Source organism: Juglans microcarpa x Juglans regia, chromosome 2D (genome assembly GCF_004785595.1).
Source record: "Juglans microcarpa x Juglans regia isolate MS1-56 chromosome 2D, Jm3101_v1.0, whole genome shotgun sequence".
Taxonomy (NCBI): Eukaryota; Viridiplantae; Streptophyta; class Magnoliopsida; order Fagales; family Juglandaceae; genus Juglans; species Juglans microcarpa x Juglans regia.
This window is the reverse complement of record NC_054596.1, coordinates 9,680,619-9,704,299: the sequence shown is the minus strand read 5'-3', so window position 1 is coordinate 9,704,299 and position 23,681 is coordinate 9,680,619. Positions and strand designations below refer to the sequence as shown.

At 34.7% G+C, this 23,681-nt stretch overlaps 2 protein-coding genes across 2 annotated transcripts; both read left to right on the top strand.

Annotated features, from left to right (window-relative positions):
• Nucleotides 1-11,973: 11,973 nt before the first annotated feature.
• On the top strand, nt 11,974-13,271 carry LOC121248455. Its single transcript, XM_041146929.1, has 3 exons — nt 11,974-12,168; nt 12,363-12,689; nt 12,788-13,271. The coding sequence occupies exons 1-3, from the start codon at nt 12,093-12,095 to the stop codon at nt 12,937-12,939; spliced, it is 555 nt and encodes a 184-aa protein (XP_041002863.1). The 5' UTR covers nt 11,974-12,092; the 3' UTR covers nt 12,940-13,271.
• Nucleotides 13,272-16,524: 3,253 nt separating this feature from the next.
• Nucleotides 16,525-18,086, top strand: LOC121248454. The gene is made up of 4 exons (XM_041146928.1): nt 16,525-16,636; nt 16,712-16,950; nt 17,154-17,480; nt 17,613-18,086. Exons 2-4 carry the CDS (start codon nt 16,866-16,868, stop codon nt 17,765-17,767), a joined length of 567 nt encoding a protein of 188 aa, XP_041002862.1. The 5' UTR covers nt 16,525-16,636; nt 16,712-16,865; the 3' UTR covers nt 17,768-18,086.
• The last annotated feature ends 5,595 nt before the right edge of the window (nt 18,087-23,681 follow it).

Here is a 23,681-nt window from a genome sequence, read left to right as displayed (position 1 = left end):
GTCTGTAACCAAGAAGTTTAAAGGACAAGGAATTTACAGAATCGATCCTACAGATTAGAGGATAGAGTTTTCCCTTCATATCTCTGTTTTTACTTTTCATTTTTATTTTAACTCCAATAATTGGTATCAGAGCCAGGTTCAATTGGAAAAAGGGTGATATGGCAGCATGAAGTTCTTCTCCTACTGTTCCAATATTCAGTGGAAAAAACAATGACTATTGGAGTATCAAAATGAAGACTCTTCATGTCACTTGATCTTTGGGATGTGGTAGAAAATAAGGTCACTGTTATTGTAGAAGGAACCTCTGAAACAAACCAAAACAAGAAAGACAGACAAAGAGATGCTAAAGCTTTGTTTACTCTACAGCAAGCTGTCAGTGAAGCTGTCTTTTGAAGATTGATGAGGACCACAACTTCAAAGCAAGCCTGGGAGATCCTGCAACAAGACTTTCAAGGTAATCTCAAAGTTAAAACCATTAAGTTTCAAGGTTTAAGAAGAGAACTCGAGAATACGAAAATGAAAGAGTCTGAAAATGTAAAAGACTATTGTTCTAGGCTTATTGAGATCATAAATTAGATGAGCGTTTATGGAGAAGAAATAACGGATGCAAGAATAGTTCAAAAAATTCTTATTAGTCTCACAGAGAAATATGACCATATGGTTGCTGCTATTGAAGAGACTAGAGACCTTTCCACTCTTTCTGATACTAAATTAATGGGATCCTTATATGCCCATGAACAAAGAATTGATAGAAGAGGTGAAGGTTCCTTAGAGAATGCATTTCAGTCTAAGGTTAACTTGAAAAATTAGAAACCAAAAGATTCTAAAAAGAAGTACAAAAGTGGAACAAAATGAGGAGAAAGTTCTCAAAGAAAAGGAAACTCGAAAGGAGATTTTCCTTCTTGTGGTATTTGTAAAAAAAACAATCACCTTGAAAAGGATTGTTATCATCAAGGGAAGCCTCAATGCACTAATTGTAAGAAGTTTGGCCATATTGAAAAAGATTGTAGATTCAAAATAAAAATCAGCAAGCCAACTACACTGAAGAAAAGGAGGAGCAATTGTTCTATGCATATCAAACCATTGTTGATCAGAAAAGTGAAAAATGGTTCCTTGATAGTGGCTGTGGCAATCACATGAATCCAAATGAATGTATGTTTTCAAAAATTGATAGATCTATCAAAGTAAAAGTGAAACTTGGAAATGGTGATTTAGTAGAATCAAAAGGAAAATGCACAATCACCTTGGAAACTAATAAAGGAACCAGGTTTATTAATGATGTTCTTTTAGGTCCAAGTCTTGATCAAAGTTTATTGAGTGCTGGTCAAATGATGCAAAATGGATACTCTTTATTGTTTGAGAAAGAAGTGTGTACCATTTGTGATTTAAAACATCATAAGCAGGTTGTGGCAGAAATTAAAATGGGAAATTGTAGGAATTTTCCCATACAATGGCAGTATCAAAAAGCTATGGTTGCTAAGCTTGATGATACAACTCTTTGGCATCGAAGGTTTAGTCACTATAACCTTAATGCCTTGAGAGTTTTGAATCAAAAGAATATGATCAGTAATCTGCCGCTACTTGATTCTAATATGTCTGTATGTGAGGGTTGCATGTTAGGGAAGCAACACAGACTACCTTTTCCTAAAGGGGGAGCATGGAGAGCTAAAAAGTTGATGTAATTTTCATAATTACTGTTATGCATGTTTTGTTTAATGCTTTGCTATATTTAGCTTGTTATATTTAATTTACATGTATCAGAACTCATATTCCCATTTAATGCTTTGTGTGTATCCGTGTGACTAAATAGTCTGTAACCAAGAAGTTTAAAAGACAAGGAATTTACAGAATCAATCCTATAAATTAGAGAAATGAGTTTTTCCTTCATATCTCTGATTTTGCTCTTCATTTTTATTTTAACTCCAACAACAACATCCTCTGATTTCAGGAGATCATCTCTCTAGCTATAGCTAGTTAAATGATTTGCGTAAATTTATTGTGTAAATCTTGTTTAGGCAAAGCCCTCGGCCGATCTTCTGTCGTCACAATAAAAAAAAAATTAAGGATAAAAACTGAGGTTGCTTTCCACTGTCAATACTTGCAAGTGGCTGCCGATTAGACAAGGCTGTGTTGTAGAATTTGCTAGAGAGTGGATATTATTCGTGAACCAAAGCTTGAAGTGACTGAAAGTGAAAGGTTTGCAGCAATGATCGGACTTCTGATAAGGCATAGCTTTCAATACACTAGTAGTCATCTGAGCGGCTATGATAACTGTGATCTGTGGGTCGATGTTTTCTAGTCTTATTACGTACAGTGCTCTCGTATGGATGGATGCATGTTCCATCCTTGTACGTTTTTTGGCCCAACAAAGATGCTTGGATGGCAAAGCTGCTTTAGTTAGAAGTGCCTTGATGCCGGCTTGCGTCTTAAAACCTACAGTGCTTCTATTCTCTTCTTCTTTCTGTTCTTTCCATTTGGTTGTTGATAAATCGGAGTGCTAGCTTGGTATTAAGGGAAGAGATTCTTATCCTCATCCCCATCAAAACTCCCAAGTAACAGAAATGCCATTGATGGCACACCCCATCAAACTCTCCACAGCTTTCCCCCCCTTATCCGCACGCCTAATGTATGACCTTCTCTACATATTTTCACTCCGACATGATTTACAGCCAACAGAACAGTTATGGATGGACTTGTGACGATCAGATATACTTTGATCCCATATCTTTGATACCAAAAGGGCCCAGCTTCTTGATCTTTTGTGTGAAGGTTTTTTGTCTTATTACTTTTGGGCTACTTCCTCGTGTTGGGTCTTTGATTTGTGTTCCCCCCCTCCCAGCTTGAAACTGTTCTATTTCTACCGAGGCCCCTATATATCCCACTCCCAGCATCTTGTAGGTAAGTACGAAGTTATATGAGTTTGTTTATTTTTATAATTCCTCTCAATTCATTTAATTTTATTTCATCTAATTATTACAATTTTTTTAAATTCTCATATAAAATAAAATAAACAATTCAACTTTTTCAAATTTTAAAACAAAACTATTACAACTTAGAAAGATATGAAGTGAAGTCATCGACTGAGAAGAAGAAATTCTGAATTGTATTATTGTATTCAATCTGGAGTTACAGCTTTACTTTTATACATGTAAAATACTAAAGGCTATAAAGGTAAAAACATCATAACCAACATAACTAATTAACAGAATTAGTTATCTAATAGTTCCCCTCAAGATGAATTGTATATATTATGCACATTCATCTTGGACAAAAGAGAAAAGAAAGAATTAAAACCTAATGGTTTAGTTAGGATGTCTGCAACTTGATGAGCTGAAGATACATGTAAAGTTCGAATGATGCCAGATTGTATTTTCTCCATTATCATGTGACAATCTAACTCAATATGCTTTGTTCTTTCATGAAACACTAGGTTGGCAGCAATATGTAAAGCAGCTTGGTTATCACAGAGCAATAGTGAAGACTTGAAAAGTGTTTGATGCAAGTCTGAAAGAAGAGAAATAATCCAAGTAATTTCACATACTGCACATGCCATGGATCTGTATTCGGCTTCAGCAGATGACCTGGAAACAATTTTCTGCTTCTTTGATTTCCAAGACACAAGTGAATCTCCAATGAACACACAGAAACCAGAAACTGATCTTCTTGTGTCAGAGCAGTTAGCCCAATCTGAGTCAGCAAAAGCTTTTAATTGAATGGAAGAGGATGCTGAAAAAAAAAAAGTCGTTGTCCTGGAGCTTTTTTAATGTATTTCAAAATTCTCATAGCAGTTTGCATGTGTGGCACTCGAGGTTGATCAAGAAACTGGCTTAAATGATGCACAGAAAAGGAAATGTCTGGTCGTGTATTGGTAAGATACAATAATCTTCCAATAAGTTTTCTATAACTTGTGCTATCTTCTATTAATTCCCCATCTTCCTTGCTGAGCTTACAATGAGTATCCATAGGAAAGTTTACTGGCTTGGAACCAAGTAAACCGGCACTATTTATTAACTCCAAAGCATACTTTCTTTGACATATGGAAATGCCTTGTTTACTTCTAGAAATTTCCATACCCAAGAAATACTTGACAGGGCCAAGATCCTTCAATTTAAACTGATCATTAAGAGCAATTTTAATTGATTCTATAGCTGCCATGTTACTGCTAGCTAAAAGTATATCATCTACATATACTAATAAAGCAACAAATTCAGTTCCTTTTTGCCTTGTGAATAAGGAGTAGTCTGACTTGGATTGCTGAAAACCAAGTTGAAGTAGGGCTGCTGTGAATTTGGAATTCCACTGTCTAGAAGCCTGTTTTAGGCCATAGAGTGACTTCTACAATTTACACACTCTAATGTCCCCCTTTCGAAGATATCCAGGTGGTAACTTCATGTAAACATCCTCATCTAAGTCTCCATATAGAAATGCATTGTTGACATCAAGATGAATAAGATGCCAACTATGTATTGCAGCCAATGATAAAAAACATCTTACTGTCACCATTTTTGCAACATGGGAAAAAGTTTCAAAAAAATCAGGACCTTCTCTTTGAGTATATCTTTTTGCTACTAGCCTTGCCTTATATCTCTCAATTGAACCATCAGCCTTATATTTAATTTTATAAATCCACTTACAACCAATTGGAATTTTATTTGGTGGGAGTTCAGTAAGTGTCCAGGTGTAATTTGATTCTAGAGCAGCTAGTTCAAGGGACATAGCTTCTCTCCAATGAGGATGATGGACAACTTGATGATAAAATTCGGGTTCTATTTGAGATGAAATGGATACACTAAATGCACGATGTGAGGATGACAATTTTGAGTAAGATATAAAATCAGAAATGTTGTAAGGAGTACCTGCTTGCTTACAGAACATACCTTCAGGAGATGTGTTAGAGGTAGAGGTTGCAAGATGGCAATGATAATTCTGCAAATATCCAGGAGCTTTATGCTGTCAAATAGATTTTCTCAAGTGAGGAAATTGAGTTTCATCTTGAATATTGAGCTGATTTGGTGTGTTTGAAGAAGTAGTATTTGGTGAATCAATGATGGTAGGTTCAAAATGAGATATTGTTTCAGGCTGAGGTGTGGGCTATCTATTTGTAGTAGATATTGTTTCTGGAATGTATTTGGGTATCACAACTTGAGATGGAGCAGGAGAGGATTTAAGATCAGAAGAAAATGGAAAAATTGTTTCATGAAACACAACATCTCTAGAAATAAGGAATGAATTTGACTCGAGATCAAACAATTTATATCCTTTTGGCACAAAAGGATTTCCTATAAATATACATTTTCTAGCTCTAGAGTCAAACTTGGATCTATTTTGAGTAAGAGTTGAAGCATAACATAATGAACAAAAAACTTTCAAGTTTGTATATGAAGGAATGTTTCCATATAAAACTTTATGAGGTGACTAATTATTTAGAAGAGGAGAAGGAATCCTATTTATTATATATGTGGCTGTGAGTATATATTCACCCCAGAAATTCAAAGGCACATTTGATTGAAACCTCAAAGCTCTAGCTACATTGAGAAGATGTTGGTGTTTGCGTTCTACTATGGAATTTTGTTGTGGTGTTTCCACACAAGATTTTTTATAGACAATACCTTTTGAAGAGAATAAATCTAACATATTAAACTCTAGACCATTATCAGTTCTTACACACTGAATTTTTGTTTTAAATTGTGTAAAAACTAGACTATAAAAGGAATTGAAAATATTCCTCACATCTGATTTAAACTTCATGAGATAAACCCATGTTGATCTTGAATGATCATCAACTATTGTTAGAAAGTATCTAAATCCATCATGGGTAGGAACTGAGAAAGATCCCCATATATCACAATGCAGTAATTGAAAATGAGAGCTAGCATTGTAATCATGAGTATGAAATGACAATCTTTTCTGTTTTGCTAAGGGACATACAGAACAATGATTTGTATGTACCTCTTTATTTGGAAAAGAAATCTCTGGAATTGATCTAGAAAGAACTTGCAATCTAGCTAATGATGGGTGGCCAAGTCTGCAATGCCAGAGATGGAATTTTGAATTTATTACAGAATTGGTATTTGAGAAGGTAGAAAAACTGTCAACAGCATGAGCTTATGGTTGTTGCAGTAGATATAGACCAATAACTCTTCTACCCTTCCCAATCATCCTCCATGGGGTAAGGCCCTGAATATAGCAATCATTAGATGTAAAAATAAAACAACATTTCTGATTGGAGGTTAGTTTACTGACAAAAATTAGATTATATGAGAAAGATGGCACACATAGCACATCTTTTAGAATTAACTGATCAGATATTTGTACACTTCCAATATGTGTAACTGGACCATTTTCACCATTTGGAAGTTGCACAGAGGAATTGAGTTTCAGAGAAATATTTGTAAAACAATCAACTGAATGGATTATGTGGTCTGTGGTACCTGTATCGATGATCCAGGTGTTTGGAATTGAAATGCTTGGCATGTTTACATTAAAAACCAAGCTGGAAACAGATTTATGGGATGAATTTATACCTGCCGAAGATGATAACAGGTTTGGAATGGAAGAGATAATTGCTGCTTGGTGACTATCCTGAGATGGTTGTTTGTTGTGGATTAAAGCAAGTAATTGCTGACATTCTTCTTGAGAGAAAGGCAGTGAATTTGTGGATTCAAAAGAATTACTCGCAGATTGAGCCATGACTTGATTGGCTGTGGAAAATTTCCCTTTCTGCTGTCTATAGTTGGGAGGATACCCATGGATCTTGTAGCATTTATCAACTGTATGGTTGGTCATCCCATAGTGAGTACATAACAACTTTTCTTTTCTTCCTTGCTGCCTCCCAAAATTCTGTTTAGGATTTTCTGCTTTCTTACTCAAGAATGCTGCTGTTTCAACATTGAACGTGTAGATCCAACTTCTTGTTGTTTCTCCTCTTGGATAATCAGAGAAAATACTTTGGTAATTGGTGGCAGTGGATCTATAAGCAAAATCTGTCCTCTAATGTGAAAGAAATTTTCATTCAATCCCATAAGGAACTGAATGGCATGCTGTCTATGTTGATATTCTAAAAAAAATTTGACAACACCACAACTGCAAGATTTTAATGCTCCACACGTACAATTGGGAATCTGATTGTAGTTAAGTACTTCATCCCATAAGCACTTAAATTTTCGATAGTAAGCACTTACATATAACTGATCTTGTGACAATGAAGCAAGATCCTTCTGTAGTTGAAAAATTCTTGGCCCGTTTCCATGAGAAAATTGATTCTCTAATTCTTCCCACATTTCTTTTGCAGTTGTTGCATATATAATTGTTCCTGCAATGTCCTTCAAGACAAAGTTCAAAATCCAAGACAGTATCATGTTGTTGCATCGCTCCCATGATTCATACAAAGGATCAGAATTAGTTGGTTGTTGTATAACTCCACTGATGAACCCCATCTTGTTCTTTGCCTTCAAAGTAATTTGCATTGATCTACACCATGTATGGTAATTATCCCCAGTGAGGACTTGAGAAACCAACATAGAACCAGTCAAATCTCCATTCTGTAGATGGTAGGGATCCGCTAGTTGATCACGCGTTTAAACAGAATTAGAGTTTGAAATAGGATTAGAGTTTGGCACATCAGCCATCGCAGTGAGAGAAAAAAGATGGAACCCTAGAGTTTTATCTCTGAAACCATGTTACAACTTAGAAAGATATGAAGTGAAGTCATCGACTGAGAAGAAGAAATTCTGAATTGTATTATTGTATTCAATCTAGAGTTACAGCTTTACTTTTATACATGTAAAATACTAAAGGCTATAAAGGTAAAAACATCATAACCAACGTAACTAATTAACAGAATTAGTTATCTAATAAAAAATAATATTAAAAAAATATATTCTAATAATATTTTATTTAATTTTTAACTTTAATCTTAACTCATCTCATTTTATTTACAAAAACAAACGAGGATTCCAAAGCTATACCATTCCGGTGCGTGAAAAACAAATAATAAAGTGATGTGATTTTAGAAATAAATTAACCTTTCCAAATTTGGCCACCTTGGACCTAAGTCACATTTTTATAGAATTGAAATTATAACTTTAGAGCTACTTTCATATAAATAATTTAATTTATATGTTTCTATCAATTTAAATTTTTAGGATAAGTTGTGATCTCATATGGTACTATTAGAGCAGAAGTCTTGAATTCAAACTCTTACTCTAGTCATTTGGATTCGGAGATGAGTTGAGATGAGTTGTGAATAGTAATGAGATTTGTGAGTTAAAGTTGATGAATAATAATGAATAGTAGTAAGATGAGTTGAGAATCCAAACCGGACACTTACAAATTAGTAATAGAAAAGTTCAAAATCGTTCCTCTTGCTTTCTTAAAAAGGAAAAAAAAAACAAATGAGAAGGTTCTATAATATGTTATCAAGTAGGAAAAAAGATAGAAAAATGAAGTAAACTTTATAATATGTTAAAAGAAAAGACTTGGACAATAATGAATATTGTAAATTCTACTTGATATATTTACTTTTCTCAATTAAAGCTGCACAAGATAAAAAGTCAAAAGTACTCCTTATAATTCGTATGATATAGATTGAAAGGGTATAGTTTCCCAAAAATTATGGAAAGAATTTGGAGATGCGTGAGAAACGTATGTATGCCACAAATTTCATCCCAAAATCGTGGGAAGTGCTGAAATTTGAAGTCCCGTACGTCAAAAGTCCAGTCCATTTATGGCCAACTGCGTGCCGTTTTCCATGCCCTAAGAGAATTTCATTTTCGTCAATACCTATTAATTAGCTTTGCCCCGTAAACTACGGAGAAGAAGTTAAGGTTCATGAAATGGCGGAACGTTGATGGCTGACTAATGCCAAATTAATTAGTTCTCATTTCATACTGGAATTCCACTCTAACTTAGTAATTAATTATAAACTATATATTTATTTTCCTCTTTGAGTTGGAAGGAGCGAGGAAGCAAAGTGCGAGGAAGTTGCTAGAAGTCGTTGTTTACCTATATAATATATGAAAGATGCCTAATTGTTTGACCAGAAACTTGGTTGAAGGACTACGACTTCAATGTAAAGGCCAGTGGTGTTGCGTCATTGAAGCGAGTACATGCATCATTCTTGCATGCAATGATGCAATAATCCTAACTCTGCCAAGAAATTAAGTTGCTAACCATGCATGCATATAATATATATACATGATCATGTATGGTTACCGTCCACGTGGTTTTTGAACTTCTAGCTAGCATGGGAAAAAATAGAAACAAAGAAAAAAAAAAAAAGATACTTAATTATGGGGACCAAGACCTGGAATTTCCAAGTGCAATAATGTATTAGTACTCCACTATGGAGTCTACTTAATTTGTTTTTTTTTTTTTTTTTTACATGCAAAATTACCAAGGTTTTCATTTAAATGATTAGCGCCTCTTTTTCTTTGTTGTTGTTGTTGTTGTTTTTTTTTTTTTTTTTTTTTTTTTTTATCATCTTTTTCTTATTGTCTATTTTGCTTTAATTAAATTGTATTGTCTCTTATATAAAATTACATTTTTACCCCTAAGATTTCTTTTAGCAAAAATTTAGTTAAATTTTGTCATCCTCTCATGCTATGACACGCTTGGATTAGGCTCATGACCAATAGTTTTTTGGAATAACACCCTATCGAATGAGCTATTTAGAAATAAGACCATCTAATAATTTTTATTCCCATTAACATTCACAAAAATTTGGTCCAGTCATTTAGGATTATCGCACTAAAGAATGTCAAATAACGTTCTGTTCTTGTTCATTGCTGTTTTACATTTTTATTAGTTTAGTTCAAAACATTCAACTTTTAAAATTATCTTCGTATATACAAATAATGTAGACCTAGGCATGAGCCTTGTAGTAAAAGAAAACTATACATAAGTTGGGAAGATCAATTTTATTAACAAAACAAATTACATTTCCGTAATACAAGTTAACTATCTTCTTGATGTTCTGATCATGTGTGAAACACATACGTGCTCGCAGCTAACAAACACTAAACTTTACAATAGTTGTATATATATCTCTGGACTTAACTTGTTAATAAACCATGTTTTGATTCACATATCTATCTTCGGCTTGCTATATTTGCTACTATTGATTATTATGTTTTATAATTAACAAATCTGTACAACACTTTTACATTTTTTAGTTCATTATTATATTAACAATTATTATTTTTCCTTGATGATTCTCAATTTTAATGATTAATTCTAATTGATATGCATTGTAAAGATTATATCTTTCCACATAAAGATGCAGCAACACTTTCACCAGGACATGTGTCTTGCAAAATCTAACCAATGCGTCACGCAAAAATTTAGCCTTTGTTCAGGATCACCAAGCAAGGGTATCCCGATCGACACATTGCTCAGGAATTTAGAGTATCACAAGAAAATAAGCCTTACTCGAGATCACCAAGCAAGTCCAGTTTGAAGGACACATTGGTTGGTCATTCCGAGCATTGAAAGAAAATAAATCTTGCTCAAGATAATCGAGCAAGGTCATTTCGACTGACACATTGCTCAGTAATTCCGAGCACCACAAGAAAATAATTATTTTTTGAGATCACGTAACAATTTCAATTTAACGGAGACACTGGTTAGTAATATCGAGCAGCAAGAATTTAATCCTTGCTCGGGTTTGCCAAGCAAGGCAAGTTTGGCTAACACATTGCTCTAAAATTCCAAGCATCATAAGAAAGTACTCATTACTCAAAATCACTGAGCAAATCCAATTCGAAGGACACGCTATTCGAAAATCTCAAGCATCGCAAGAAAATAACCATTGTTTGGGATAACCGAGCAAGACCAGTCCGACTGACATATTTCTCGGTTATGCCATCTTCAACCGGACATACATGCCTTGCATGTGAAATCTTTACTAGTATGTAAATCTTTAAGAAAGTAATTATTCATTATGATTTTCTTATTAAAGGTTATAAATTTCTGCATATTGGTTCTGTTCAAGTTGTTGTTAAGCCTCTTACTTATAAGGATATAAAAGCTTATGTGCTTCTATGTTTGAGAGATACTAGATTCAAAAAAACTGAAACTAGTATAATTGGTATGATTCAATCATCTTTGTTTAATGATCTTGTTCATTTTGATTGCTTTCTTGATCTAACCCTTGTTTTGTTTGATTCTAATATTCTCAAGACTTTAACTTTGAATATTTTAACATCTGGTTATAATGATACAGGTGAAAGTAGCAAACTTCTTGCTATTGTTTATCCTATTTATTATAGTGTTAAAAACTAATTTAAATCTAAAGTTGTTTTGAAAAATTCAGATGATAAAACTTTTCTAATACAAAGTTATATATATTTTTTATGCTAAGTTGTAAATTCTAAAAATGATTTATTGGAAATATGTTACTCTACATAATGAATGGTTATTAGAACCTGAATCTCAGCCTGTTAAGTTTGTTCCTGATGATGAGATCAACCTTGACTATATTGTGCAATATCTTGATGATACTGTTATATTGACTATCACCGGACTTAAATTGGCCTTGATGGTACTGTTAAAATAAAGAATATTATTATACATCAGCCTACACTCTCCACATACTTTACGTGGCATCATTTTTTTTTTTAACCTACAATATTAAGTGTGCTGCGCAGGAAGCTGCTGTAAATATTTTCTCCATTTTAAAGTCTGGTCATATTATAGATAACTCGAGATCTTCAAGCATCCGCCACTGATTGCGGCAGTACTCATTGACCAGTAATCGATATCATGTGTGTGGGTCATAGTCATAGAGACCTTTCAGGAACCCAAGTGGAGCCACACGACACTCACATGCACCAAGGACACGAGCTTCACTAACATCTAAAGTAAGGTTCTGTTATGTATGTTTTTCATTTCTTAAACTTGAAATTATACTTGCTACTTTTTGACAAACCTAGAGTGATCGCTGGAACAATTATATATAAATGCTCCCAACGATCATGAAGCTTCGCAGCTTACCCGCAGGATCAACATACACAAATTCACTACCAACTTCGCTAGAGCCCCGAGCTAGTTTAGATCACCTCCGCCAGTATCTTCTTTTTCACTAGAACTGTGCCATGGCCTCTAACATTAGCTCGACTAGTATGGCCATCCTGGCTCTTACACTTGCCCTCTTTGTGCAAGGCACTCTAGGTGCGTATGGGCGCTCATACGTACTTACTTTCAATACCAAAACATCCACTTTAATTTCCTGCTTGATTTACAATATATATTCACTCATATTCTTATTGCTTAATGCTACGATATATATATATATATATATATATATATATATGATTCGTTTTTCTCTCATTAATTTGGAATGTGATATGGTAACACTATTGCAGGAGGAATAATATGTGAGCATCTAGACCAGGACACATGTGCGTTCGCAGTGTCATCTTCCGGCAAGCGCTGCGTGCTTGAGAAGCACGTGAAAAGGAGCGGGGAGGAAGCATACACATGCCGTACATCAGAAATTGAGGTCGACAAACTGAAGGAATGGATCGAGACTGACCAATGCATCAAAGCATGTGGGCTCGATCGGAAAACACTGGGAATCTCATCAGACTCTCTCCTAGAGTCTCGTTTCACCGAAAAGCTTTGCTCACCTCAGTGCTACGAGAGCTGCCCCAACGTTGCTGATCTATACTTCAATCTTGCTGCTGGTGAAGGTAAGCATGCATCATTTATGAAGTTCTTATTGCGTGCAAGCTAAGAAAATGCTACCTAATTAATGTCTAGCCGGAACTTATTAACATTTATTGGGTAGGCGTGTTTCTTCCCAAATTATGTGAAGCACAAACAAATCCGCGGCGAGGGATGTCTGAGATTCGTAGCTCTGGTTTTGTTGCACCGGGACCCGTGGAGGCTGCGAAATTCACCGTTGCAACAATAGCTGCCCCAGCACTGGCACCATACTAGAAGAGATTGATTACATATAATATACAAAGGCTTGGTATTTATGTTACAATAATGATCAAGTCACACCGAGGCAGGGATATATACATATATATATATATATATATATATATATATATAGTAGCCGTACATTGAAGTGCACAGCCATCTGTTGGTGTGTGCATTCAAATTACGTGTCTTGGCTGTGTTCTTCAAATCAATAAAACAGAGCTGCGTGCCTCAGGTATACTCGTAGTCTCTGTAGGTGTAGATTAGCACGTAGAAGGTTGCATGGTATCATACTCTTGCGTCTCTGTGTGATGTATTGGCTATGAATTTACCCTGTTTTTCTTTTCCTTTTTTTTTTTCCCAAACTTGAGCTGCTGCAAATAAATTAATTAATATGATTTTTGTACGTATTTATATAATTTGCACATCAGTACTACTAATGCGAGTAAAACCTGGATGAATTAATTTCTATATACAGATCAACAGTCAGGCCGGGAATCGTGAGATGATTAACTATAGGTTGAATATTCGTTAACATGGAACAGATCGATCAAGGCCAAGGTGAAGAGAGATTTAATTAGACTATCTTGATAAGAGCGATGTTACGATTTGGGGACTGCATTGCAAGTCTAATTAATTTTATCTTTAAATTTTTTCAAAATTATAATAATATTCTTATCAAAATAGTACTTTTTTCTATTTAATGAAGGACTTGCACATGCAATTCTCAAATAGGGACTACAAATAGAATTTTTCTCTTATTAAACAAGTAAATAACAATAATATAATCTTCTGTTTGTCATGCTAGCGTGTTATTTAATCGTCTAATTAATCTATATTCTAACACTACTACGTCTTCTCTCTTCAAATTAAGACCTTGAGTCCATATTATAAATAAAGGGATATTGATTGAAAGAAAGGAAAAAAAAAAAAAAAAAAAAAAAACAGAATTTTATTGAAGTTGCTAATCATACCACATGAATCTCTTCATGTTCTAAAGCGCCATTTCTACGTATGGCCGTGCGGGATATTACCTGATTAATTACGATGGCATAAAATTAAGATAAACCTTTAAAACGAAACAAATTAAACTTACCACGGGCAGCAAAAACTCTATCCGCTGTTCTAATTTTGCTGTCGTGTTTGAAGTCATGTGTTCAAAAATAATCAAATGCCACGTACTTTCAACACGATCGATATCCCCAGCGTATACGTACGTACGTAGTTCAAATGTTAATTAATCCGAGTCATGAAAGCGCGCATTTTGTTTGACTAATTTTGAGTTCTAATTTGAATTATATATATACACTGCTTTCATATTATATATAAAAATACCACATACTAATTTTGGGTCTTATTCTAAAATTGTGATCAAACATTCAAACTAACATATAAACGGATAAATATTATTATGTCATCACTAATTATACTTATTTTTAATAATAATCGTTTTTTTTTTTTAATCTTACGGGCTTTTTGGTCATCTCATCACTTTTTGTTTTGAAATAAGTTTTAAGGCTTTCAAAAATAATTCATTAATATTTAAGGGTGCCCCTCGAAGAAAATTCAAGCTGTCCAACGTACCCTTCCCTCTTAACTTTAATATTCCAAGCTTCCATCTGTTCATTTTGTCTTTGTTTGAATTTTTTTATTAATGTATTTAATGCTTTGGGAGGTGTAACTCAGTATAGACTCTAAATACCACATACTGTCACCCCTATAATACAGTAATTACATGCAACTTGTGAATATCAAACGTACTGAATAAAAATTAAAAAAAAAAAAAAAACTTGAAATTAAAAACAAGAACTAGACTAATTAAACATGAGTGCTAGTGCCTCAAGCTTAATGGGTAGTCCAGCCATTACGGATCATCAGCCAAGGAAGGCATAGCTTAATTAATTAATCTGAATTTTCATTACTCATGTGATGCAGAAAAGAGCAAAATTTGGCATTCAGCTCCTCTTTGGGCAGGTCCATCCTATAGATGGAGTTTAACGGACACCAGTAAAAACTACGCATTTCACAAAAATAAAATCTATACCTGCTCACACCCACCCCTCACTCCCATCGACGGAAACACAAAAACACTTCCAGTGGTCTGCGACTTTGCATCCCCTCTCCCTCTCTCTCTCTATCTCTCTCTCTCTCATTTTCTTCTTTCCATCTGCCCAGAATGCGACCTTCGTCCCCCCCCTCTGAAACATTTCTTCTCACAATGAAGTTTTTTCATTCTATCCATCATCTAAAGCACCAGACCACTTTGAAATCCACCATTAATATTTAGGTGATTAAGTTCTAGACCCAAGTCTCACATTGAATCTAGGTGTGCAATTTGATGGTTTTTAAACCAGAAATTGAGCTCTAAAACGGAGGAAAAATGAAAAAATTACTTTATTATTATTATTATTATTTTGTTGTAATTTGGAGGTTACCTTACTCAGTGGAGACTGCTTCTAATAGTTGGACTTCAAACCAAAATGAGCTCAAAATTATAGCTTGAATGGATCTGTTAGCCGAGGGGTGGGGGACGAAGGAGGAGGATTTCTTCGGGGGTTGGGGAAGAAGAAAATGAGACAGAGAGAGAGGGGTTTCGAGAGAAGGAAAAAAAAAAATGAGAAAGAGATGGGGGGACGCTGGAGGAAGAGAATAGTTTTAGTGAGAGAGAGGGGGAACGCAGGAGGAGTCTGTCGAGGGTGGGGAAGAAGAAACAAAAGGAAAAAAATGAGTAATAGCATTCACGTTAGGTTCTATCAAATTCCTTATAATTTAGTTAAATAGTATATTTTAAAATTTTTTTTTTAATTTTACTCATTTTTCAAAAATTTTTTACATTTTATTTTCTATCCATTTTCTATTCTATTAAAATAATATTTCTATATTCCTTTTTATTATTTTTTTCTCCCACTTTCATTTATAAATATAACTACTCAATATTTTCTTTTATGTTTTAAACTACTACTCTAGTGAATATTTTAAATAAAAATTTAAATTTTTTTTAATATATATATTTTTTTATATTTTTGTAGTTATTTAAATTATTTTTAAAAGTATTATTTAAAATTATAACAAATATAAATATAAGAGAAATTATAGATGATTGAAAGAATAGTTAATTTAATTAAAATAAATAAAATATTGATAAAAATAATTTAGAGAATGAATAGTAGTTTTCCATTTTATTTTCTAAATCTTTTTCTTAAAATAAAGATTCGGTTTTGAGAATATTCTTTAAATTTTTTCTCAAATTATAAAAAATAATAATTTTAGAGAAGCGATGCTCTAAGAAAAGGGAAAGCTGATTCGAGCTAAAAGGAACAATTAATTCTTCTGAAATGCATCGCATAGTTTATTCCGTGCGTATGACTTACGTGGCAGCTTCTGGTTGGACTCTATTAAAGAGAGAAAAACGGGTTGGCCTGCGGGAAGGTTTTCTCTTTGACATTTATACTTGAGATTCGATTTGGGGAACCTTCAATACTGACGATCGAAAAAGTACTAATGAAAAAAAAAAAAAAAAAAAAAAAATTATGATCATGGCATGCATGGTGCATACACCCATACATATATCCGCCATTATAGTGGCAGTCATTGACTAGTAATTGATTTCTTCTGGGGGAAGAGATCAGAGGGAGGGGCCCGGGGTTAAATGGGAGAATTACCATTCAAGCACGGCCGTCCGAGTGGTCGCACAGAGACATTAACATCTAGAGTAATGTTCACGATGACTTTAATTAATTTTCTCAACTTTGAATTAAGGGCTCGTTTGTTTTTTTCCTTTCTACAGTATTGATCGTTGAAGCAAATTAGTCTTCTATAAATGCTCCCGGTTACCCATGAAACGTCGCAGCGTTAATCCTCGTAGGAGAAACACTCGGTCTCTAGCTAACAACTTTTAGGCTTTTCCCAGTATCTTCTTAACTTCATTTTGGAACTCCGCAATGGCCTCCAATATGAGCTTGAAGACCCACGTCATCATATTCACCCTGGCTCTTTCACTTGCCCTCTTTGTGCAAGGCACTCTAGGTAACAATATTATGTTAATTTCCAAACCTAACTTTGTGATGATCTCATGATATATGTGTATCTTTCCTTTGAAACTTTCATGCATTAGGATATATTTATGACTCCTTAATCTCGTACATTAATAACGATGTTACAAAATTGGCTTTCATGCATCTAGTTCTAACTGCATGCAGTACTCAATCCAATGATGTTGGCTGTTGTAGGCGGAATAACATGTGAGAATCTAGAGCAGGACACATGCGCGTTCGCAGTGTCGTCCTCCGGAAAGCGCTGCGTGCTCGAAAAGCATGTGAAAAGGAGCGGAGAGGAAGCGTACACTTGCCGTACATCTGAAATTGAGGCCGACAAAATGAAGGAATGGATCGAGACTGACCAATGCATCAAAGCATGTGGGCTCGATCGGAAAACATTGGGAATCTCATCTGACTCTCTCCTAGAGTCTTGCTTCACCCAAAAGCTTTGCTCACCCCAATGCTACGAGAGCTGCCCCAACGTTGTTGATCTATACTTCAATCTTGCTGCGGGTGAAGGTGAACATGCATTTGTTTTTTCAATTAACTAATTACTCAAAAAGCTTATATATATATATATATATATATATATATATATATATATATAATTGCCGCTGGTTAATTTAGCAATTCCATTTGTTATTCTGGTAGGTGTGTTTCTTCCCAAATTATGTGAAACACAAACAAATCCGCGGCGAGTGATGTCCGAGCAGATTCGCAGCTCTGGTTTTGTTGCACCAGGACCCGCGATGCCTGCAAAGTTCTTGGTTGCACCAATAGCAGCCCCAGCACTGGCACCACACTAGAAAGAAAAAAATTATATATGCTAGCTAGCTATAAGCTGCTCCAAGCCTTAATTAGTATTTAATTAGGTTATAATTAATAATGAAGACACACCAAGGGCTCATGAGTAACTGCACTCAACTATCATGCATTCCGGTGTGTGCATTCGAGTTTGGTATGTTATATATTACGTGTGTTCTTCAGATCAATAAGGTCATGTTGTGGAGAGATAAGAGATATGATACATTTGTAGAGACGGTGTTACACGTTGTGGCATCATATATTGTCACGCTTTTGTGCTTTGTGATATGGTTTGGAACTGAAATAAATAAAGGTTTTTTATTTGGCTGTAGGGTCCAAATTAATTCTTCGTGATTATCGATGTAGATAAACAAATTAAAATGATAGGTGAACGGACAAAATAAAAAGGGACTATTCACAACTTTATTACTGTTTTTCTTCTTTTTTTTAGGAAAACACTTCGTTATGAAAATGAAGTTATGGTTATGACTGTTATATATAGAAAAAATTCTATATTATAAACTAATTATTCATAATTGAAACTCTATTAGTACACAAATTTTTTTGAGATTGGTATAATATTAACTTTTATAATTCTCTACAAATAAACTGTTCCAGAGACTACACTCTATCTAAAGTCGATATTTTAAATCCCACTCTTTGAAGTTGGAGATGACTTTCATTCTGTGAATAACTTTATTACTGTTAATTGCACTGTTTAACCACAAAATAAAAGTGGACTCTGTTTTAGCCTGATTTTGCCCATAACTGGAGTCTGTAACACAACAGTGTCGATCGGGAATTAGGTGATTCTTAAAGGCTTCGAATTTTGATATCTATTAAAGTGGAACAAAAGGCCAAAATGAAGACGAGGAATTAATTTGGCCATCTAATTCCTAAAACTAATAATAAATTTGAATGGCTTAGACTCATTGATTCCTAAAGTCAAAATCGTCCACTACTTTTGGTGTTCTCACTTTCTCTCTTTAATTTCTTTCTATTAGAATTGTGCGTAAAATATTGATGCTCTTCTAACTTTATTTTCAAAAATTAAATATTATTTATTTAAAATAATATTATAAAATAGTTGTGAAAAATATCTCATTTTTATAATTTTTCATAAAATAAAAATTAAAACTGCATGCGGTATTATATATAAGTCCCCGTTTAGTACGGCTCATATACCTAGGTAGGCACTAGATCAGATATGCCGTGAAATCAATGCGAGGGCAATGGTTTTTGGAGATTGATTTTGTATATTAAAAAAAAAAAAAAAAAAAAAGTGCAATTAGCACCATTGCAAATTCTATCATTTAGTACCCATAATAATTTTTTCTTAAAATTCTATCCATTAGTGAAGAGAGAGGGGGAGAAGAGAGTAAAAAGTAATAAAATAAGATTTAAATAATAAACAGTGCATATTTAAATTTGTAAAAACATTATTCATAACTATACAAATTTTTAGATATGCATAATCTAATGCAACCCGATTTAAGATCATATTATATAAATATGTAGATGCATATACAAATGCATTATCTAATACTATTGCTCTAAAACAAAAGGCAGAGGAAGGTAATTAAAGAACATTTTTTTTTTTTTAAATACAGAGTGGCAGTTACGTTCGTCAATTGTCATAAAAGAAGAGTTATTGGACTTCTACGAGGTACACATTATATATATTCACCATGAAGTCAACTTATAAATTATTAAAGTTCTTGCCATAATCTTACATTTCTTGTACTATCTTCAATTAGTACTTGTACCTGTAATTGAAGATAACGTCTGAAAAACATCATCTTTGAATTAAAATCCTCTACATTTCTTATCATGTTGGTGAACTATAATCATGAAAGAAAATGAAAATTTGAACTTTTGATTTCGCACTCCTTTTGTTTTGGTTTCCAAGTCTTGAAAACGAGACAAAAAAAGCTCGATTATAGAAAACTAAAGTGGTGCGCATGCCATGATACGCTGCCGACTTCTAAGGAAAAAGAAGAAGAAGAAGAAGAAGAAGAAAATCAAAAGCTCTCAACAGGAAGGAAAACCGTGGTTCAGTTAGCTAGGTTGTGGTTCTCTATTCAATCTTCCAATTATGGGCCTTTCGGAATAGGTCCCTTGTGAACATCACACCAAATGCCTCAACTTGAATTATGTCCCCAAAATGCATGCCCAAGTCATATCACGTATCAACGATGAAGTCAGTGCTCCAGAAAATCTGTACTATGATTTTCTTTCTATTTAGACTTTGGGACGCTACATAAATATCACGTATAAATCTAAGACTCTTATTGCAAGTTAGTGGAGTTGATATCGAAAGTCAGAACCTTTGTTGGAAAGAAAGCAAAGAGTTTGAATTGTTACTAATTACTTTACATTTTCAACTTTAAGTTATGATGTTTCGTGTAGATTTTGGGATATTTTCCTTCTTGGTTCAGTAAAAGGAAACTGGAAGATTTCAGCTGAAAGTTGAGTTTGGTAATGAGATGAAATGATGGAAAAGGAAGTTGAGCATCCGATCTGGAACCCACGTCCTCTCGAACAATAACTTAAGTGGTCTATATACGGTTTTTTAAAACAAAAATGTGGCCCAAGTTTTTCTTTTTGTGTTTTTGGAACAGGGCCTGCCTTCATCTAAATGATCCGGACCCAACCACTTAACCAATCCACAATCAAATCATATGTACATGCAGATATACTCAACAAGCCGAGGTAAACATGACCCAGATGCTACAAAACGCAAACTGTTGTGGGATTTGTTATAAGGTGGAAAGATGACAAGGTCTTCATTCTTTTCTCTAGTTTAGGATCTTTGGCTTTCGTTTGCCTTCCGATTCACTGGATGTATTAATGGGGAGCGCAAAGGGGACAGACAGAAGAAGATCAAGAAGAATACATCACGAACGTCGACCCTTGTTCCGAAACCATTTGTCCCAAAGATATCGATGTGAGTTGATGATTACATAATATATATATTAACAGTACTACATCGAAATTAAAGGAGGTAGCTTAAGACAATGAATCTATAAAGACTTCAAAATCCATTTCATCTTTCAGTTACGTTACGATTTCTAGTTAAACTGATCTTTACAGTCAGAATTAAGGAAACTAAACTCAAAACAGAATTAAAAAATGTAAATGCAAAAGAGTTTATATATGGAAAGGCCAGTTTCAATCTCTTTGGTATGCGTGAAGTGTGGAGGTAGATCAGGTATGTATATATGAGCCACATAACATATATATCCCAATCCGTGTATATATATATATATATATATATATGTATGTATATATATATAACAAGATATATACTGATCACTGACAGCTCTGTGGTCACCCCCAAATGTTGTTATCTGATATCATCATCTCCTCATGCCTTGGCACAACGATTGTTAATTACTTAATGGGTGCTGCTCACAAGTTAGATTGAAGATGATCAACTACATAAGTGCTGTGTTTTTCTAAAACCAGAGGAATTTTAACCTCGAGATCAGGTACTTAATGGACCGTTTTAACGAAAATGAAAAACAGGAAAACGTCCAACAACAATATCACAATTACTTGCAAAGGAAAACACCTCAATTAATTACTTATTTGTATAAATCCATTCACTGAAAGCACGAAATAAGATGAATATAATAATAAACTTACGTATTTTTCCCTTTTTTTTCTCATAAACATTCAAATATTTAACCCAGTACTGGGAATCAAAAACACCCCATGAATTAGAACTATTTATATTGTACGCACTCCATTCCGTCTTAATCCTCACTTTCTTTTCTATTTTTCCAATATAAACTTGTAAAAATTAAACAGAAATGGAGAGTGGAAAATGGAAAGTGACGAAGTGGATCACCGAGGTCTTGTTTAAGCGGGTGCTAATTATTTATTCAAAACATAATCAATAAAATCACCTTATTGTGCGCCACACGTACAGTTGTCGACGAAAATATATAGAAAGCAACTTTCAACAAAGCTAGAATTGGAGAAAAAAAAATAAAAGTTAACATAAAAGAAAGAATAATTAAACATGCTAAAATCAGGATTCCTTACCAAATCTCGATTGTGAATTTCTTCTTCTTTATTTGCTCAGACATTACAAGCAGGCACAAGGTACGTAGAGACAAATTAAAAGGAAAAAAAAAATGTTAGTAAGTAACGACGGATCTACAACTCTCAACTTAAGTTTTTCCTTGTCCTTGAAGCGACTTGAATATTGGTAAAAATTAATCATCCCAACTCAGTGACTCACACTGATCCCGGCCGTAATTGATCGGTAAAAATTATATATATAGTGATTGTTAGAGCAAATATATAACTATATATATTTGAAAAGCACAAGGTTTTGGCCGTACGTGTCGAATCTGTAATAGATCAAACTAGGGATTTAAGGAGAAAAGCACAATCTGATGAATATTTCATTTGTATTGAGAATGAAAAGATAAGGCTCTCTTAGAGGGGAGCTCCTCCATAGATGAAAATGAAATAACAAAATGATTCTCAGGTTCTGGATGATTCCTCATTCCGTTACTATGCTAGATATACTACTAATGTAAAATGACTGAATTACCCTTAGGTTATTTGATTACAGATTGAAGGAAATATAAAGCAGGAAATAAACATGCATCAGGTCTTCTTAGCCCATTCAAAGCCCACGAACGTCCATCTCATCTGACCGTTGCTACAGCCCATCCACTAGCTAGCCCACGCACGATCACTTACTCAGGAACATGTCTTCGAAGGAACCTTAAGTCCCGAACTCATCATACACTTCTCCCCCTCTGTTCTCTTCACTTCGATGTCGACGTGTAACACTCCCCCTCCCATCACAACACCTTGCCCATAAGGTGTGGGTAAGCGGTGCACAGCTGTGTGTATGGCTCCCAGGAGGCTTCGTCTTGCGTCTGACCAGTCCAGCGAACCAAGAGCTCGACGACGGGTAAGTTCCTCACTTTCTTCAGTCTTCGTTGGAGGATCTCTTCAGATTCCGATTTCACTACGCCATTTTTGTCAGTGGGTGGTAGAGTTGGAATGATACTGACCTGGTTGCCCAATTTTTTCTTTAATTGCGAGATGTGGAAAACATCGTGGAGTTGAGAAGAATGGGGTAGTTGAATTCGGTAGGCTACTTCACCAACTTTCTGAACTACCTGAAAGGGCCCGTAGAATCGTGGTGAAAGTTTCAAACAGTGGTGGTTGCGAAGAGAGGACTGTCTGTACGACTGGAGTTTCAGGTAAACCCACTCACAGATTTCCAAATGTTGTTCCTTTCTGTTTTTATCATCATATTTCTTCATTCTCTCTTGGTATCTGACCAAGTTTTGCTTCAACAAGGCCCAAAGCTGGTCTCTTTCTCGCAGTGTAAGCTCGACCTCCTCTAATCTTGCAGTGCCTGTTGTATAACTTGTTAGTTTAGGCGGTGTGTACCCATACAGTGCTTGGAAGGGTGTTAGTTTACTCGAACCATGTTGGCTCGAGTTGTAGCACCATTCTGCCAAGGCTACCCATTTAGACCACTCCTTAGGTCTATCACACACATAGGACCTCAAGTAATTTTCCACCCATTTATTAACAGCTTCCGTTTGGCCATCGGTTTGGGGATGGTATGCCGTGCTGAAAGCCAACTTAACCCCCTGTAAAGACAGAAATTCTTGCCAGAACTTGCTAGTGAACGTTGGATCTCGATTTGATGTAATAGAGTTGGGCATTCCATGTAGTTTAAAAATGTGTTTGAGGAAGAGTTGGGTGGGCGATAGTCTTAGCCGTATATGGATGGGAGATCGGAATAAAATGGGAGTATTTGGTAAACTTGTCAAGCACTACCCATAAGGCATTAAATCCAGCAGAGTTAGGTAATCCTTCAACAAAGTCCATTGTAATGTCAGTCCACGGTGTCGATGGAATTGGAAGGGGTTGGAG